This window comes from Panthera tigris, chromosome X (assembly GCF_018350195.1).
Source record: "Panthera tigris isolate Pti1 chromosome X, P.tigris_Pti1_mat1.1, whole genome shotgun sequence".
Lineage (NCBI taxonomy): Eukaryota > Metazoa > Chordata > Mammalia > Carnivora > Felidae > Panthera > Panthera tigris.
In genome coordinates, this window is record NC_056677.1 from 65,491,416 (window position 1) to 65,512,205 (window position 20,790).

Here is a 20,790-nt window from a genome sequence, read left to right on the forward strand (position 1 = left end):
ACTTTGCCACTTCTATTCACTGAAAATATAGTTATTACACGTGTTTTTAACATAATTAAAACATTTTTTAATTCAGAAAAAAATTTAAATAAACATCTTTTTCTTAAGTTTCATCATTGTCTGAAGTACATTTGTAAGAGGCTATAACTTTGAAAAATAAACCCATTTGTTTTATTAGTAGAATTCTGTACTAATAAAATAGTTTTTGAAGTAATGTAAATTGGAACTGTTATAGCATCAATGTGATGAGATTTATTCTTCAGAACTAAATTTGAAAATGACTAATGCCAAAAGTGAACTGATAGTGAGAAGTCACTTCCAAATCTTTAAATGCTATAGAATTGTAACATCAACAGTGCATTATGGCATTAATAATACAGTGTTTTGTGATACAAGATTTGTTCTAGAACTTAAGCACTGTGGTCAATCATATAAAAATTGCATACACACAATAATAGAGGCTTCATATAAGCATTCTAAATTAGATTATAAACAAATATTAGAATTTTTATCTATATTAAAAACTTTGGAAATACACAGCTTCCCTTTCAAATGTTTACACTTTTTCTTTAAAACATTCATCCTTTGCTAAATTTTACCTGAAATTATAATTCAGGTAAAATTAATTCTTTGTAATTAAATCTTTTGAATGTAATGGCCTAACAGAAAAATCCACAAAGATGAACATGCAAATACTTTATTATAATCAATGACTTTTAGTCAAGATATTTATTTTTAACAGATTATAAAATAGCTGCCTATTTAGATTGATAAATATATAGTGATTATGATGTTTATAAAAATAATTTTATGGGTTGTCCACAGAACTTAATGTTATTATTTATTATTAAGAGTGCAATGGAATATTATCCAGCCATAAAAAGAATGAAATCTTGCCACTTGCAGTGACATGGATGGAGCTAGAGAGTATAATGCTAACTGAAATAAGTCAGTCATAGAAAGACAATACCATATGATTTCACTCATGTGGAATTAAAAAAAAAAACGAGCAAAGAAAAATAAAGAGACAAGCCAAGAAACAGACTCTTAATTATTGAGAACAAATTGATGGTTACTAGAGGGGAGGTTGTGGGGGGATGGGTGAAATAGCTGATGGGGATTAGGGAGTGCTCTTGTCATGATGAGCCCTGGGTGATGTATGGAACTGTTGAATCACTATATTATACACCTGAAACTAATATAACACTTCATGTTAACTATACTGGAATTAAAAGAAAGTAAAATTGAATAAAAAGAATGAATTTACTTTAAAATATTTTGCATCTATAGTTAGACTCTATACACAGGCTTATTTCTATGTCTCCTTGTAAGCAAAACATACTCTGATTTTAGCAGAACAAAGAACTAGTGAATTGAAAGGAAAAACTGGTTCTTTTAGAGTTTTTTAACTTCCATCTTACTTTATATACATTTTTAAAACTTCACGTATCCCATTTTAAAACCTTCAGCTATCAGCACTTGTGCTGAGCATAGCATAAGTACAGATAAGTTGAATCACTGTTGTACACCTGAAACTGTCTTTCTCTTTATCTGTCTGTGTATATATATGTCTGTGTGTGTGTGTGTGTGTGTGTGTGTGTGTGTGTGTATTATTTGTAGGACTACTGGCCAAGGATCACTAGATTACTTGTACATAACATTTTTCAAAGAACCCCATCGTTGCATTTTTTTCTGCCTGCAGTTTTCCTGGTTGATTCATTATTTTGTTCAGTGATAAAATGAAAATTCCTATCTTCATTAAAGGATCCACTGAATCATCGCATTAATTCAACTGTATTGCATTCTTGAGGTAGTCTTTCCAGCGTAAGTCTTAAGCCTTTTTTCTCTCTCTTTGGAAATACTATTCTAGTATTAATACAAATTGAAAGCAGTGGCTAAGTTTTCCTTTTTTTCCTGTAGTCAGAAGGACCATAAGGTGATGATAGGGAGAACAATTATGCTTTATTATATAAGTATCTATTTGCAATTCTTTGTGAAATCTTGGCAGCTTACTCACCTTGCCTTGCACTCCAGTGAATTTAACCAATTGAATAATGGAAACCACGTTCTGTGTTTACTATAGTTGGATACATTTGGGGCACACTAATATTAGTTAAAGTAGATGGAAAAAGTGATAGCTTTAAGGATGAGTAAATTGGGAGAAGTCAGAGAGAACAAGATTTATATACTCTGCAAAATAGTGAACTACTGCTGATTTCCTCATTTGGAGATGAATAGGAATTTCAGATTTTGTACTTCTGTTTGAGTTTACATGATGCATTATTGAAGGATTTCTGCCTATAATTTGAGCTGTTAGTCTTTGAAAATATAGCTTTATATTTTATGTTCAATAAACATACTTTCAGTAACTAAGAACTGCACTGTATCCAAGATAAACTTAAGCATTGTGAATGGTTTTGTTGGCATTTTACCACCTTTAATATGATATCCATCAGTCATCCAAAGTTTATATTTAGCCATGATCTTTGGTTCAGCAATTCAAATTAAATTTTCCAAGTTTTATAATTTTTTTATTGATGTATAAGTATTTTATTTTGCTATATGAAGTTAACTGCTGAGCCATAACCCACACATGAAGATGTCTTATTATTTTAGTGCCACATGTGAAATCTGTAACTACAACATTATATGGATATTGTGCATTATGCTAAAATAGTAGATGTGCCAGGAAAACATAACATTACTCTCAAATCTTGATTATCCATGTTTATAGTGGTGAGCATTGATGGAGGCATATATAGATTCCAGATCAATATAAATCATGTATGTTTATTCCATTGTGACATATAGTTCATAATATTTTGTATGCTCATGTATGTCTATATGTATATATGTGTTTTTGTGTATCACAGATTTATTTTCATAACTATGCTTTTCTCTAAAACTGTTTTTTAAAATTCTAATTTGCATTTCCTGTATATTTAGCTGTAGAGGTGATTGGTGAGATGGTAGCTTGAAATTCCTCAGCTGGTAATAATGTTAATTCAGTAGAGAAGTAGGCTTGATTTAAAAAGTATGCTTATGGGGGCGCCTAGGTGCCTCAGTCAGTTAAGCATCCAACTCTCAGTTTTGGCTCAGGTCATGATCTCACGGTTTTGTGGGTTCAGCCCTGCATCGGGGTCTGTGCTGGTGGTGTGGAGCCTGCTTGGGATTCTCTCTCTCTGCCCCTCCCCTTCTCATGCTGTCTGTTCCTCTCAAAATAAATAAATAAACTTAAGAAAAAGTATGTTTACATAGTTGTGCATAGAGAAACATGAGAGAAAATAGCTGTTTATCAAAGCTCCAATTTTTATATTTAAGTAATATATTGCTCAACCAAAGACAGTTTTCCTACATTTTAGCAAGTTGGTGTCACTGTTACTTTTGTAACAAGAAATACCAGGCCTAAAATATTCTGTATGTGTATTTTTTTAAAGCTCTCTAGATAATTCTGAAAACCAGAAATTTGGGTAATTAACATAGGGTATCATTAACATAGGGTAATCAAGCAGCAACTCTATAGTTGTTCAATGAAGATCAATTTCCCTACACCACTTCTCTAGTGTAAGGTAAAGTTAACCTTTGGACAACATATTTCTTGTCCTTGAAAGATCATAGTATTATTCTGCCTGGGAAACAAAATTCTGACCCTTCCCTTCCTTCTCTTATATCTATGAGCAGATTCAAGATACAAAGTAAGACTTCCTATTTCTTGATTTGAAGGACACCTTTTGATCAAGGACTCCCGCATTCTGACAGTTAACTTAGTCATGTCTTTGGATGGTTTTATTTGCACATAAATATCCTGGAAACTTCTGTATGGATAAGAATGCAGTAATTTTTTTTAAATTTTTTTAACGTTTATTTATTGTTGAGAGAAAGAGAGAGACAGAGCATGAGAATGGGAGGGGCAGAGAGACGAGGAGACACAGAATCCGAAGCAGGCTCCAGGCTCTGAGCTGTCAGCACAGAGCCTGACATGGGGCTGGAACCCAAGAATCGCGAGATTATGACCTGAGCCGAAGTGGACACTCAACTGACTGAGCTACCCAGGCGCCCCGAATGTGGTAATTTTAATAACGTCAGTATATCAGTGTAAGTGATCTTTATTTTCAGATGATTAGTGATTAAAGGTTTAGGTTCACATGGGGATTGTAGGCCTGGTACTAGACCATTGAATTTTAAACTTTTAACTAATATTAACAAAGGAAATTTACCATTAAGGAAAGGAAAATTGCCATTTGCAAAAGAAATTTACATATTAAAAAGGAACTTGGAAACTTTTTCTGTATCAATTAAAGTTAAATAATTTACATGTGATATTTCTAAAATATTAGGTAAATGCTTGATCTTCCTTAGGCCCTTACATGAAGCCAGCCAATGTTATGAATTATCATTTTTCTAGATTGAGAATTTGAGGATAACAAACTTTGTTAGCTTGAAACAATTCAGTGACAATTCAGGAAGAGAAATTAGGTAATAGGCATGCCAGTTTTTACTGCATATTCTATTCTTCATGTAACATTTTATTTTTTCTAATGTTCTAAAGTCAATATACATACTATTTCACTTGATGGATGAATAACCAAACTCCAACAGCCTGGTGTGTAGTCAGTTCAGCCCATTCATCTTTAAGGATTGATTTGGATATTGACATTGCTAATAAAACTTTCTGAGCATTAGTAATTAATGTGGCTTAAAATGAAACAATACATTACATGGCCCATTTCATCACATAATAAAAATAAGTACTTTTATTCATATATATGGTGATTTCATATACAGAAACAATAGATTTAGTCTTATATTCCCACTGACATAGATTTGCCATTCCTTAATTGATCTTTTGCCAGTGCTTGGACTACCAAAGTCAGTCTGAGAAAGCCAAATACCATGTGATTTCACCCATAAGTGGAATTTAAGAAACAAATGAAGAAAGAAATAAAGAGACAAACAAAAACACAGACTCTTAAACTCAGAACACAGAGAACAAACTGGTGGTCACCTGAGGAGAGGTGGGTGGAGGGATGGGTGAAACAGAGGAAGGGGATGAAGAGTACACTTACTGTGGGCTCCTGGGTGGCTCAGTTGTTAAGCATCTGACTTCAGCTCAGGTCATGATCTCATGGTTTGTGAGTTCAAGTACACATTGGGTGAGCTCGAGCCCTGCTTCAGGTGAGCACAAACCCCACTTCAGGCAAAAAACACAAGGCCCACTTCAGGTGAGCCCTGCTTCTCTCTCTGTCTTTCTCTGCCCCTCATGGGATTCTCTGTCTCTGTCCCTCCCTCCTTTGTGCCGTCTATTTCTGTGTCTCTCAAGAAAAAAAAAAGACTACATTTATCATGATGTGTGATGAGTACTGAGTAATGTATAGAATTGTTGAATCACCATATTGTACATCTGAAACTAATATAACATTGTATGTTAATTATACTGAAAATAAGCAAATAAAAAAAGCAAAAAAAGAGAAAAAAGCTGATTCTACAGATGTCAAATAAGATGATAATATTTACTCTAGCCTACTAGGGAAATATACAACACTAAATTCTAAATATTGATATTCTGTTCTAATACCTCCTTACATGGGAAAAGTATGAATACTATCTATACACATTTACATGGGAAAAATATGAATACTATCTATATAAATCTGCCTTAAACTTCATATGTTTTTTTAAATTTCTAGTATTCATGAAAGAAAGCCTAAACCCAAAGCTACATCCATAACTAGCTTTATTTATTTTCCTAGATATATCTGCTTGACAGCTTACTAGAGTATTTGAAGATCCATTTAACAACTGTAATTGTACCTAATTACATAATAGACTTATATTTAACAATTGCATATATAGTATTTATAACTTTAAATTTCTTAACTCCAAACTGTAAAGTTTCCTGAGCATATCATACTGTACATCTGCAGAAAACAGTTTTTAAAGCTCAGGAATCTTACAGTTTTTTTATATCTTTGCCCCCATTTTGGAGAAAAATATAGTAGTCTCATTTGTTTTTCATTTTATTTATTTATTTTTTTTAGTTTTTTCATATTTATTATTTTTGAGAGAGAGTGCAAGATGGGGAGGGGCAGTGAGAGAGGGAGACACAGAATCCAAAGCAGGCTCCAGGCTCTGAGCTGTCAGCACAGAGCCTGATGCGGGTCTGGAACCCAAGAACTATGAAATCATGACCTGAACCTAAGTCAGACACTCAACTGACTGACCCAGGTGCCCCTGTTTTGCATTTTTTCCCTGTTCTTCATCTTAAAATGACATTTATTATTTCCTTCAACATTTATTTTTTTTATTTCTTTATTTTGAGAGAGAAAGAATGTGCAAGCAGGGGAGTGGCAGAAAGAGAAGGGGAGAGAGAATCCCAAGCAGGCTGTGCACTGTCAGCATAGAGCCCAAGGTGGGGCTTGAACTCACAAACCTTGAGATCATGACCTAAGCCAAAATCAAGAGTCAGACACTTAACCGACTGAGCCACCCAGGTGCTCCTCCTTCAACATTTCTTAGAGTTACTGGGCACATAGAAGAGATAATAAGTTAGGTACTATCCTTATATCCTCAGGCAATTCAAGGAATTCATAACCTAATGGACTTCAGTAATCTTTAAAATGAGAGCAGTAATATATATGAAACCATAATGCCTTAAATCTTTTGGATTAAAGATTCTATGCATTGCTTCCAAACATCATGCCTTCAGTCAGCTGGGTCTAACACACACAGACATGCTCTTTGATCTCACTTGAAATTAGCGACAACTAATGTCAGTGATGTACTATGGTTATTTCATGAAAAAAAAATTATACCAAATACAATCATTATAGTATTTACATGAAGAAAGATTGAGAAAGGCCACCATCTTACATAACAAAATAATTACATTTCTAACAATTCCTTGAGAATGTCTGTTTGTATGCACCAATGGATCTAACAATTTTGACATAATCATAGTGGCTTTTATTTCACTTAGCTATTAAGAACGACTTATGGTTACCAGAGGGAAGGTGGGTGGGGAAATGGGTAAAATAAGTGATGGGGATTAAGGAGTGCATTTGCTGTGATGAGTACTGGCTATTGAATGAAAGTGTTGAATCACTATATTGTACACCTGAAACTAATATTACACTGTATGTTAACTAACTGGAATTTAAATAAAAACTTTAAAAAATAGATTTAAACACAATTAGGAACAGTGACAATTTACTTCCTAGTATTAGTTTTGTTTATGAGGATAAGTCTATTTTTAACTTTTTCGTATGCTTTAAGTATAACACTGATTTTGTGATGCTAACATTTCCTCTCAATATTTGCTTGCTTTCTAGTTGATCTCCTGACCTTACAATGTCTGAAATCAGATTTAGCAATCTCACTTGGGATCAAGTTATAATACTGGATCAAGTGTTAGATGAAGTAATTCCAATTCATGGAAGGGGAAATTTCCCCACATTGGAGGTAAAACCAAAAGATATCATTCATGTTGTGAAAGACCAATTGATAGAGCAAGGAATTATTGTTAAAGATTCCCGATTGAATGGTTCCACAGCAAGTTATATACTTGCAAGCCACAGTGGAATCAGCTATAAGGATCTTGATGTTATTTTTGGTGTTGAATTACCAAGTGATCAGGAATTTCAAGTTGTTAAGAATGCAGTTCTAGGTTGTCTACTGGACTTTTTACCAAAAGGTGTGAAAAAGGAAAAGATCACCCTAAAGACCATGAAAGAGGCTTATGTGCAGAAGATGGTCAAAGTTTGCAATATGCATGATCGTTGGAGTCTCATTTCTCTTTCAAACAACACTGGAAAAAATGTAGAGCTAAAATTTGTGAATTCACTCAGACGACAATTTGAATTTAGTGTTGATTCCTTTCAAATTGTTTTGGATCCCATGTTAGAATTTTACAGTGACAAAAATGCTAGGCTAACCAAAGAATGTTATCCTGTTGTGATAGCTGAAAGCATGTATGGAGACTTCCAAGAAGCAATGACACATTTGCAATACAAGCTTATATCTACTAGAAAACCTGAAGAGATTAGAGGTGGTGGCCTTCTGAAGTACAGCAACTTGCTGGTTCGTGATTTTAAACCAGCTTGTGAAGCAGAAATCAAGACACTGGAACGTTACATGTGTTCTAGATTCTTCATTGATTTTCCTGATGTAGTAGAACAGCAAAAGAAGATTGAATCATACCTCCGTAACCATTTCATAGGTGAAGAAAATAGCAAATATGACTACCTTATGACCTTGCGTGGAGTTGTGAATGAAAGCACTGTTTGCCTTATGGGTCATGAAAGAAGGCAGACACTCAATATGATCACCCTTATGGCTTTAAAAGTACTTGGAGAACAGAATATTCTACCCAATACAGACAATGTAACTTGCTTTTATCAGCCTGCTCCATACTTTGCTGCTGAGGGAGGGTATCCTAATTATTATGTAACATCTGGACCACCACCGATTTTTTTCCAACCATACCAACCACTGCACTTTCATGTGCCAAATGGTATGGTCTAAACACACACACACACACACACACACACACACACACACACACACACCAGAAACTTTGCTTTAATTAAACACCTCTTAAAAGCAAGTTTCTAAAATCCATAAAATTAAAATCTATTTTTTATATTTCTTCAGTTATCAACTATTTTCCATTAATTATAGCTTAAACCATCATAGTAAGTACAATATCATCTATAAACTGACCACTGTAAATGATTTTCAAGTGTTATTAATTAGCTATAATAACTTTCAAATGTTGTGGACCACTTAAAATGATTTTCAGATCTTACTAAGTCTTAAGTAAGACTCAAATTTGTCCTGAAAAATACATAACAGATGCCTGAATCTTTGATTAAAATATAAGAGACTCATATTTTCAAATTCAAAGGTACAGTAAAGATAAGTGCCAACATTTTTTTATTCAATCAATTCCTGTGTTTCATTCACTTCACCATTTTTTTTCCGGTGAATATTACCATCACTGAGTTTTCAATACTTAACAAAAATGCCTAATTTCAAAGACAACAGATTCAGAAGAGATTAAAACTCTGGACTTTATAAGCACTTATTTTGTTTTCCAATTAAATTGGGTTAGATACAAAATCCTACTGTTATTTCAAGGAACACTGAAAAAAATATTTCTGAAAAAACACTGGACATTAACAATTTGTCAACTGTCAAATAGTGTTGTTGATCTGAAGAATAATACCATCCAGCTGGTAAAATCAATACTGCGATCAAAATTATATAAGTGTCTTCATTTTTTCCCCTAAATAAGTTGAAAAGAATGAAAATGACCAACTATGAATGTGAACATTTTTTATCATTATCTTTTAGAGACTCTAAATGGCAGATAGCAAAAAAACAGGCAATTTTTTTTTAGCTATGGATGGTATTTATCATTTTTAGGACCTATTTGTCTAATGTATTAATATATCTGGAGATAGTATCAGTAAGTTAAAATATTTTCATTATTGTTCATTGAAGTGCATTTTTTTCACTTTGCTCTTACTAAAGATCAGTTTCTAACATGCTACTCAAGTGCCTCTTTATGTGAGTTTTTGCATAATACTATAATTTATCCAACAATTGCATACATTCATCAGGTATCTGACTATTTGCCTACTACATCAGGTATGCTGCTAGCAGATCTACCAATAGAATTAAAACAATGTTTTTCCCATAATGAAGAAAATAATCCATAACCAATATTAATGGAGATGAGAGAGAAGATGAACTATCCTGAATGAATATAGAGAAGACCATCAGACAACTTCACCATTTTCACTTGCTTCTGATTTTTTGTTTTTTCCATCTCAGTTTTCATTGACCATCATAAGTTTTTTCATCACAGCATGATCCAAAAGGCATATTCTGAGAATTTGTCACTTATAAACTGTGCTTAATCTGTCTTCTCTGTATTACAGTACTGGATACAAAAAGTACATAAAATATGGCATTTTCAAATAAATATTTCCAAGATGTTTTATACCACCACACCACTGGCCATCAGTATATTGTTAAAGAATTATATTTAAAATGTATTTATGTGTATTTACACATGCACATATTTATCAATCATACAACCCTGTTTTAAACATTATATGGATTCGCCTCTTTGCTTGGGAAAATAAAGAATTTATAAATACTACATTAAAGAGAAAATTTAGTAATCTATTAACATAGTGTATTGGCTGAAAAATGATCTTTCTGTACTAAAGTATAATCTTTAGTTTTCAGTTGGGGGAGTGCTTGCACATAAAACTGAAATAGTATATGCTATGTTTAAGTACCAAAAAACAATTCCAAAAGATATGGGAAAAGTATTTAGGAATAAAAGAACTATAGTAGTTATGAGTCATGGGTAAAGATTCAGTATTTCCACAGAATTTTATGCTGAATAGCACAATTCTGAAGCTGTTTGGAAACATCCCTCATGTGCTCCCTTAGTTTCCTTTGGTTCTATTGAGAATTTGAACTCCTTTTTCCCTAAAGAGGAAATTCTCTATGGTGTTCTCCTAAAGCTTTACATACTGCTGGAAGAATGGCCTGAAAGCTACCAGCTTACTCCTAACATTTTCAAATATGTGTTTTCATTGTAGTATAAAAGCTCAGACTTGGTATATAAGATTTTCTCAAGAAAGAGAATCCAAACCTGTTGAATGGAAATGGTATCACTAAAGAGAAAGCTATAGTTTGATCTCTCATGGTTTTCTTTCCAAGCTAGGCTGTCCTTTGGTTCCAACCAAACAGAAAAATATCTATCTTTAATAGCGTATGAGTATCTCTCCAGGATTAGGCTAGTTTTCTTAAGATACAGTATTACCTCATTCTGTTCATTAAGATAATAAATGGGAAAATTTTCCTATAAAAATAGTTCCAGATTCTTTGCCTAAAGGAGTTAATTGATGTTAGTTAAATTTGACTCTAGAGCATATGTCATTTCATTACAAGAGAGAAATGTTGTCTTTTCCTCTTTTATTTTATACAAATTCAACACTGAGTCTTAGTTTGGGAATTGTTTTTTCTTCTCAGAAACCTAACCAAAACCAAAAAAAAAAAATCGTTTGACATAGTTCTAGTATTCATATCAGTGGGACACAGTTGGTGTTAGTTATAGGTACATATTTTTTTAAACCAAAATATTCTTGCATTTCACAGATGTTTTCACATAATTATTAAAGTTATATTAGTAGACTATTTGTAGCTTTTAAATTCAGAGATATTCTGATAGTGACTGATGTCCAGTTTGTCAAGGAAAGTTGAAGACAAGTTATTTAAATTAAAGACAAAATAACAGAGATGGAACAGTTATGAACTTCTCCAAAAAACTGGGAAAATATCCTAGGCCCGAATTCCATTTGTTAATATCATCTCAGAAATGTTCTATTAAAATTCGTGCAAAATAAACAATTTTTAAAATTTGCCTTTAGCCATATTTTAGTTTTTAGGTATTGAGAAGGATCAATATGCAAAATGTCTGAGATATGATTAAAACTCTTTTCATGCATGGATCTATTATCTGGAAGGATTCATCCATCTTGGAAAATATAGAGAGTTAAAAGTTTACAATTGAGAAAAAATTTGAAGTTTTTAAAGTTTTTAATGCTTATCAAAATTATATTGATCTATGAATATGGCAGTTCCATTTATAGAGGATTTAAAAAAAATAATTGAGTCTGTAACTTAACATTAAAACAGGATTGGGAGGTTTGTGGGACTACAGTTTGAAAAGTATTCTTATAAAGACCATTTTGTCAAGTCCTAAAACCCAATATTTTAAAGTGCTTTAGGATTTATTTGCTTTGCATTGTAAAAGAAAATACTTTTAATGATGTTTTCTTTTCACTTCTGTTCTTTTGTGGTCATATTCTGTATGTTACAATGTTAAAAGTTACAAGTTTGGAAATTGTATTGCTGATACACTGCTCCCTTTTATGAACACTTTTTTAGCATGTATAAATGGAAGCAGCTAATTTGTTGAAATGTCATTGTATTGCTTTTAGGTGCTTTCTTAAGGAAACAGATTTCCTCAAATTTTGTCAGTTTGAACAAAAACATACCATTTAGAGTATATGGTGTCTGTAAATAAATTTAACTTGTAACAGGTGATCTTTTTAAGCTCAACACATTACACTTCTAGTTTTGTTTTTCTTTAATATGGGGGATGTGAAGTTATTTTTCACAAAATTGTTATGTCACAAGTAGTGCTAAATGAATTGAATTAGTGTTTGAAACAATAGAAACCCCTTTTTGTTTAGATGTAGTCTTTGAAAGAGCAAGAAAATAGCCCCTGTAAATGAATAAGTGTCCTAAGAAAGAAGTGTCTTCAGAGGGCCCTCTTTGCAAAATTTTCTCTTATGATTCCAAATTAAAAGTGATGGATTGAATAACCCTGTTAAATCCAATTTAAGTGGTTTTATGATGATTTATGAAAATTTACTTGTTATAAATTGTAGACTGGTGGTAGAATTTGAACTGTTCCCTAAAATTTTAGTGAGTAGTCCACTTTACATTATAAATAAAATGTGACCAAGTCACACTTGGTCCTTTGGCTCAACTAGAGAACCCAGGATCCTAAGATTGAATTCTTGTTTTAGCATTGGTATGCTAATAATCAGTGGGAGAGATTGGTCTCCATGAAAATGACGGTAGAGAGTGATATGAAAGTTCACACTCATATCTTATTCAGAAATTTCATTTTTATCATAGAAAGACAACATAAACATTTCTATATAAAATGTGGCTTCAATACCAAATGGAAAAATAGTAAAGATATTGTAATATCTTTAAGTTATAAAGTCAGTTAAAAAAGGAATTCCAGTATATTTGTAGTGGTCACTAATAAAATGTTTTTAAATAAAAACTGGTATTACATAGTAATTTACATTTAAAATGTCTGTTTTAAAAGTTTTAACAAATGTTCACCTCTCCCCAATAAAATTATTCAACCTGAACATATATTAGTGGATATTTGAATAAAGAGGATTGGAAATAATTTTCTTTAAGCCTTACATGTGACCTCCTTGAACAAAAGGATTTTTACATAAGTTATTTTCTTTATGGTTTTGGGGAGTTTTGTAGGGTAGCTTTGGGATACTTAGGATTAAATGCCTTCAAGGGGCACCTGGGTGGATGAGTCGGTTAAGCATCTGGCTCTTGATTTCAGCTCATGTCATGATCTCACTGTTTGTGGGTTTGAGCCTCATGTCAGGGTCTGCACTGGCAGTGCAGAGCCTGCTTGGGATTATTTCTCTCCCTCTCTGCCCTTCACTGGTCATGTGCTCTGTCTTTCTCTCTCAAAATAAATAAATAAATTTAAAAAAAATAAAGGCCTTCAAAAAGCAATGGTATCTCAGGCAATGAAGTCCAAATAACTTCTGTCTTACTGTAACTCCTCAAGATTTATTATCAGGTGAAATGCTTTCAGATCATGTCAGCAGGTAAAGAACATAAATTAAAAGAGTTTTTAAGGTTAAAAATCTACTTCTTGTAAAAGCATCTAAATATATTTTTAAAGGGAAAGTTATCATCTTCTAGGTACACAATATGTGTCCTGAAATGAAAATCATGCTGGGGAGGTTATGTGTTTTAGAAAGGTAGAGGACTATATTTAATATTCTATAAGTAGATTTATATTAAATTCAGTGTCTGTTTACTTAAGTCAAGGCGAATACCTCTGAAGAAGGGTTATGTGAATTGTAATCCTGACAGTTTACAAAAAGGGGGCACATAATCCATTTTCCTGAAGAACAAGTTTTTAATTCCTTCTGTTTTTGTGCCACCTTTCCCTTGTTTACTAAAATGATACCTCTGTGTGTTCATAGTGATAAGATGCAAAAAAAAAAAAATGCAGTCTAAGGGTTATTTATTACTGTTTTTAGTACCAAAAGACAAAATGACACTGTTCCAAGTGAGGGAAGAGTCTGGAAATGTCAAAAGTATTGACTCAAGATGGTAATCATAGATGATTCCATTCTAGAGAAGAAAATTTTCATGTGTGCATTGTGGAGAATCCAATTCTAGGATCTCCAATTTTTCAAGATTTCTCTTAGAAAACACAACACTTGAATTAAAAGGCCATGATTCTTAAACATTCACTTTTCAGTTCCTTAAGAATTTTAGGCAACTAAATGTGGAGAAATCACTTACATGACTATCATCCAGAGTTCAGACTGGGGTAAGTTATAAGTTAACTTTTAGTAAGAAATAGTCAAAATCATTTTAAGTGTTATGTGCTTTTGTATAATTCTTGGAACTTTTTAAAGTTAAGTAAGTTTCATTTCAACTTCATTTGTGTATATGAAAATTGTAAATCAAACCAATTGAACTTTTAAAAAGGACAAAAGTCCCCCCCATAAACTTAGATTTAATACATAAAATTATACGTTAGAGTATATAAATTTATAAAATTTTTAAGTTCCTGTATAATAATGTTACATTAAGTTATAAAACTATTAATAGATGATTCACCTTCATTAATTATAATTGTGTATTACATTTATTGAAAATTTTTAGTATTTATTATTTTCACTCAAAGAGCGTAAGTGTCTTCCAGTAAATATTGGAAATAACCTGTTGGATTATCTGAATTTTCCAGATCTTAATCCATTATAATTGAATGATACTGTTTTGGGACTATCTTGTCCAATTTAAGTTCTTTAAGTTTTCACTTTACAAATGACTAATGCTAAAGCATAGGTGAAATAGCAAACTCTTACTTGCTCTTTAAATAAAAATATCCCACTATTTTAAAGCAAATCCTATATATCTCTGAAAAAAATATCTACTTTATATCCATAGAATGCTACTACATTTAGTTGAAAACTAAAGTTCTCTTTGACAGCTTGTGGCTATTGTTTCACATAGTCCTTGTTTAGATTGAGTGAAATCAGTGAAAAGCATAAGCAAATAGAAAGTTATTTCCTTAAAATTCTGGATGTTAAATCAATGTTTCAACCTGCAAAACAAAGCAGCTGTCCAGATAATTGAAACATGTCACTAATTAATGAATAAGGAAAAGTGGTTCCAAATTAATTACAGTCCAAGTCATTGAATAACTGCATTTTCCCCATATAGACAAGACCAAAATTAACTATTGGATATGAGAAAATCCCTACAATAATACCATTTTATTAGATGTAAAACAATCCAATATAGAATAAAGTTAGAAGATCTAACTTCAAAGCTTAGAGAACAAATGAAATACTTAAGAATTTATCTCAAATACGTGTTTAAAATTTCAGTTAATTCAAATCCAATTGTTAAGCATGAAAGAAAATATCAGTGAAAGGAATTATAGTCACTGAGTGGAAAATGAAATTGAAACATCTAAATGTAGTTGCTGAGCACCCAGTAAAACTGGTATGATTTCCTACACTATTTCAAGACCTACATTTTATCGTTAAACAATTCAGCACTTTAGGAAAACAGTGAATATAAATATAGCTTTATAAATGTTTTAGGTACCTTTTCAGCCTTCTAGTTCACAGCACCAATTTTGATCTTTTACTACAAAACTTTTGAAGTGTTCTTAAGAACTTACTGTGTCTCAGGGGTGCATGGGTGGCTCAGTCAGTTAAGCATCCAACTCTTTTTTCTTAATTTTTTTTTACATTTATTTATTTTTGAGAAACAGAGTGAGACAAAGCGTGAGTGGGGGAGGGGCAGAGAGAGAAGGAGACACAGAATCTGAAGCAGGCTCCAGACTCTGAGCTGTCAGCGTAGAGCCTGATGCGGGGATTGAACCCACGAACTGTGAGATCATGACCTGAGCCCAAGTCAGGCACTCAACCGACTAAGCCACCCCAAGCATCCAAGCAAGCTTTGTGCCCCAAGCATCCAACTCTTTATTTTGGCTCAGGTCATGATCTCACGGTTCGTGGGTTCGAGCCCTGCATCAGGCTCCGTGCTGGCAGTGCAGAGCCTGCTTGGGATTCTCTCTCCATCTCTCTGGGGACCACTGTCTTACACAAAAATAAATTCAAAATGGATGAAAGACCTAAATGTGAGACATGAAACCATAAAAATTGTAGAGGAGAACACAGCCAGTAATCTCTCTGACATCGGCCATAGCAGCTTCTTTCTAGATATGTATCCAGAGGCTAGGGAAACAAAAGCACAAAAGACTATTGTGATTTCATCAAAATAAAAAGCTTCCACACAGTGAAGGAAACAATCAGCAAAATTGAAAGGCAACCTACAGAATGGGAGACATTTGCAAATGACATAGCTCATAAAGGGTTAGTATTCAAAATGTACAAAGAAACTTACAAAACACACACACACAACAGCACCATATATTTAGCAGAGCCAGATAGTGTATCTACTAAAGTCTGTGTATGCTAAACACATATTCAAGCAATGACCTTAAGTGATTACTCTATGGAGTGGAAAATATATTAGGATACAGTGTTTATTGGAAGAATTAAGAACTATGGTGAAAGGGATTGGAGAGAGAAAACACCACTTGATATGGTTTCCTTGAAGGTTCTACAATTTTAGCAACAGCAACCCTAGGCTGGAGAATTCATTATTTTACATAAACTATAGAACAATATATAAGTAAATACACTCATGCTAAAGCTGGCACATTTTCTTTACATAATGTAAATTATCAGATTGCTAAATCTTAAAGCAAAATATATGATTACAATAAAGAAACAAAATGACAGGCGCTTGGGTAGCTCAACCAGTTGAGCATCTGACTTTGGCTCAGGTCATGATCTCAGGGTTCATGAGTTCGAGCCCCACATGGAGCTCTGCACTGACAATGCAGAGCCTACTTGGGATTCTCTCTCTCTCTCACTCTCTCTCTCTGCCCCTCCCCAGCTCATGCTCCTGCTCTCTCTCACTTTCTCTCTCTCAAAGTAAATAAATTTTTTAAAAAGAGCTGTTGAGACTGTCTTTATTCCATTGGATATTCTTTCCTGCTTTGTCAAAGATTAGTTGGCCATATGTTTGTGGGTCCATTTCTGGGTTCTCTATTCTGTTCCATTGATCTGAGTGCCTGTTCTTGTGCCAGTACCATACTGTCTTGACATACTGTCTTGATGATTACAGCTTTGTAGTATAGCTTGAAGTCCAGGATTGTGATGCCTCCTGCTTTGGTTTTCTTTTTCAAGATAGTGGCACTATCAACAACAGCCAAAGTATGGAAAGAGCCCAAATATCCATCGATGAATGAATGGATAAAGAAGATGTGGTATATATATACAATGGAGTATTACTCAGCAATCAAAAAGAATGAAATCTTGCCATTTGCATCTACATGGATGGAACTGGAGGGTATTGTGCTAAGTGAAATTAGTCAGAGAAAGACAAAAATCATATGCCTTCACTCATATGAGGACTTAAAGAGACAAAACAGATGAACATAAGGGAAGGGAAACAAAAATAATATAAAAAACAGGGATGGGGACAAAACATGAGACTCATAAATATGGAGAACAAACAGAGGGTTACTGGAGGGGGTGTGGGAGGGGGGATGGGCTAAGTGGGTAAGGGGCACTAAGGAATCTACTCCTGAAATCATTGTTGCACTATATGCCAGCTAATTTGGATTTAAATTTTAAAAATAAAATTAAAGAAGATAAAAAAGAGCTGCTTGCTTATAAAAAATATAAAATGATTCATTGACACAATCAAGACAGTTTTTTCATCCTTTAATACGCAAGGATAAGTTGTGCCTCGTCTGGTATTTCCAACTTGAGCACAAAGCATAGGTAGTATCCACTTGTATAAAAAGAGCCAACTATAGTAACAAATAATGGTAAAAAATGCAAGTCAAAAAAATTGTTTTGCTTGTAACAAGACAGTTAAACGATGGGTGATATTTTACCAAGCACTGTAATATTTCATTATTAAGCATTAGTAAAAATGAGATTCATTTACTTTGGGATCCTTGACAATGATGCCATTAAGGTACTTGCATATTATGAAATTTCTGATTAGACTTTGCGATCGCTGTACTTGTCCTCCCCCCACACACATTATTTCCAATGTTAAAGTGGATAAGCGTTATTACTCTGTATGCTTTCATTTCTACTCAATTTGGGTCTGGTCATTAGTAGGAATATTTAAAACTATCTACCTTCATGATTTCTTCAAAGATTCATTTTTGTTTAAATTTTAACAATATTTTTACATACTTAAAAATAAAGTTGTTAAAAGAAAGACGATGAGTAGTGTTCTATTTCCCATCACTGCACACATTACATGTTGTCACAGCTGATTCCATATTTATCATATCCTGTGTTATTACAGAATTTCCATTTCTAAAATCACAATTATTTGCCGTGGAAAGAATTAAAACATTAAAAACATAATTTGAATAGCATGATCAAGCAACAAATTTGGTCTCCTTTAGAATACACATATACCTGTGAAATAATCTCCACGTTTCTTTCAGCTTTTTATTAGAGATTCCCTCTCCCCATCTCCATACATACAATGATACACAAAAGTGGCAGGTACTTAACATACATGTCATGGAGGAAAATCACCTCTTCAATTTCAAAGGGAGATATATATGAGAATTGCTTTAGGTTATAGCTAAAATTGTTGAAACTAATCTTTTTTTTTTTTCCTAGACAAGAGATGGGATAAAACAGTGGCTGAACGGAGAGGCATTACCAACTAATATAGAAAATTGTAAAAAGAAAAAAAAAAAGAAAAAGAAAAAAGCCCTCTGAAAGTAGTTCTATGGGAAGGTAATTTATCATATTCTTGTCGGTTTCTAATGCCTTTGTAGATTCTAAAGGAGAATCAAAACTCACCTGAACAACCCTTGTCTTGGCTTGTCTGAGTATCTTCTTTTAAAACTCAAAGACCAAGTATCTCTGTACTGATTTAATTCACCCCACTGCTCAATATGAAATAATTTTGAGAATCCCCATTGGGGAAGCCCTAGGGAAAACTGTTAAGTATGGCTTAGTCACTCCCTTCCAAAGACTCGGACCCCTAAGCATTTGACTGCATCCTAGCCCCTATACTACCACCATTTCATCCAGCTCATACAAATGTGCATCCTTATATGATTCCCCCACCGTAGACTGTACTTCATACATCCCTAACATCAAAATGTTAATGGCCTATGGTATCATCTGCCAAGAAAGTTAATTCTTTTAACTTTTGTCTCTTTTTTAAATGTTTATTTATTCTGAGAGAGAGAGCATGAGAGGGTGGAGGGGCAGAAAGAGAGGAGAGAATCCCAAGCAGGCTGATGCAGGACTCCATCTCAGGAACCCTGAGATTGTAACCTGACCCGAAATCAAGAGTCCGATGCTTAACTGACCTAGCCACCCAGGCGCCCCTTTTAAATTTTCTTATATCATGTGAAATGTCCAGGGTAAAGTCAATAAAAATGGTGGAATAAGAACTTACAAAATTTCAGTTTTTGATAAAAACAATGAAAAACACAAAAATTGTTAGAATTAACTTTTCCAGAGCTCAAAATTACCCAGAGGCTTGCAGCAATACAGGGAGAGAAATAACTGAATCTTAGTAAAAACAGTGGCTTTTTTAAAATACTTAATTTTTAGAGAATTTTTAGGTTCACTGCAAAATTGAGGGGTAAGTGAAGAGAGCTCCCAAATATCCCCTGCCCCTATGCACACCCTGCCTTCTCCACTATTAGCATCTCAAACTAGAGTGATATATTTGTTAAAATCAATGAATCTACATTGCCACATCATTATTACCCAAATTCATAGTTTATATTAGAGTTCAACCTTGATAATGTGCATTCTGAGTTTAGACAAATTTTAAATTGCATGTTCCCACAATTGTAGTATTATACAGAATAACTTTAGTGCCCTGAAAATCCTTTGTACATTGCCTATTGATTCCTCTCTCCCCCTACACAATGACAACCACTGATCTTTTTACTTTCCACATTTTTTTCTATTCCAAAATATCATATAGTAGGGATCTTATAGCATGTAGTCTTTTCAGATTGGCCTCTTTTACTTAGTAATATATATTTAAGAACCCTCCATGTCTTTTCATGGCTTGATAGCTCACATCTTTTTAGCGCTGAATAATGTTCTATTGTCTGTATGTATTACAGTTTATCCATTTACCTACTAAAGGACATATTCATTGCTTCCAAGTTTTGGCACTTATAAATAAAGCTACTATAAAAATCTGTGTGCAGGTTTTTGAGTGGACATACATATTCAATATTTGGGCACATACTAAAGAATGTGTTTGCTGGATCATTTGGTAAGTGTAGGTGTAAGTTTTATTTTGTTTTGTTTTGTTTTGTTTAAGAAACTGCCAATCTGTCTTCCCAAGGGTCTGTACCATTTTGCATTCCCACCAGAAAGGAACGTAAGCTCCTACTGCTCCACATTATGGCCAACATTTGTTGTTGTCAGTATTTTAGAATTTTGTGATTCTAATTGATGTGTAGTGATATCTCGGGGTTTTTTTTAAATTTTTTAATGTTTATTTGTTCTTGAGAGAGACAGACAGAGCATGAGTGGGGGAGGGATAGACTCTGAAGCAGGCTCCAGGCTCTGAGTTGTCAGCACAGAGCCTGACGCAGGACTCAAACTCATGAACTGCTAGATCATGACCTGAGCCGAAGTCCGACGCTTAACCAACTGAGCCACCCAGTCACCCCTCTCATTGTTGTTTTAATTTTCAATTTTCTAATGACATATAATGTTGAATATTCTTTACATATGCTTTTGTGCCATCTGTATATCATGTTGATATACAGTGAAGTGTCTGTTAAGATGTTTTGTTCATTTTTTTTTATCAGATTGCTCA

General features: G+C 33.5%; 1 protein-coding gene across 16 annotated transcripts in view; it reads left to right on the forward strand.

The window, feature by feature from the left end:
- Positions 1-10,365, forward strand: part of TENT5D (terminal nucleotidyltransferase 5D) — an 84,730-nt gene extending 74,365 nt beyond the window's left edge. For 8 of the 16 annotated variants that reach the window (XM_042975035.1, XM_042975038.1, XM_042975036.1 and 5 more), the window contains 2 exons: positions 1,703-1,824; positions 7,329-10,365. In XM_042975035.1, the coding sequence (XP_042830969.1) occupies positions 7,348-8,520 (1,173 nt within the window). In that variant the 5' untranslated portion in view covers positions 1,703-1,824; positions 7,329-7,347 and the 3' untranslated portion in view covers positions 8,521-10,365. The remainder of the gene's footprint in view (positions 1-1,702; positions 1,825-7,328) is intronic. The other 8 variants (XM_042975044.1, XM_042975047.1, XM_042975040.1 and 5 more) reach the window with 3 other exon arrangements.
- The last annotated feature ends 10,425 nt before the right edge of the window (positions 10,366-20,790 follow it).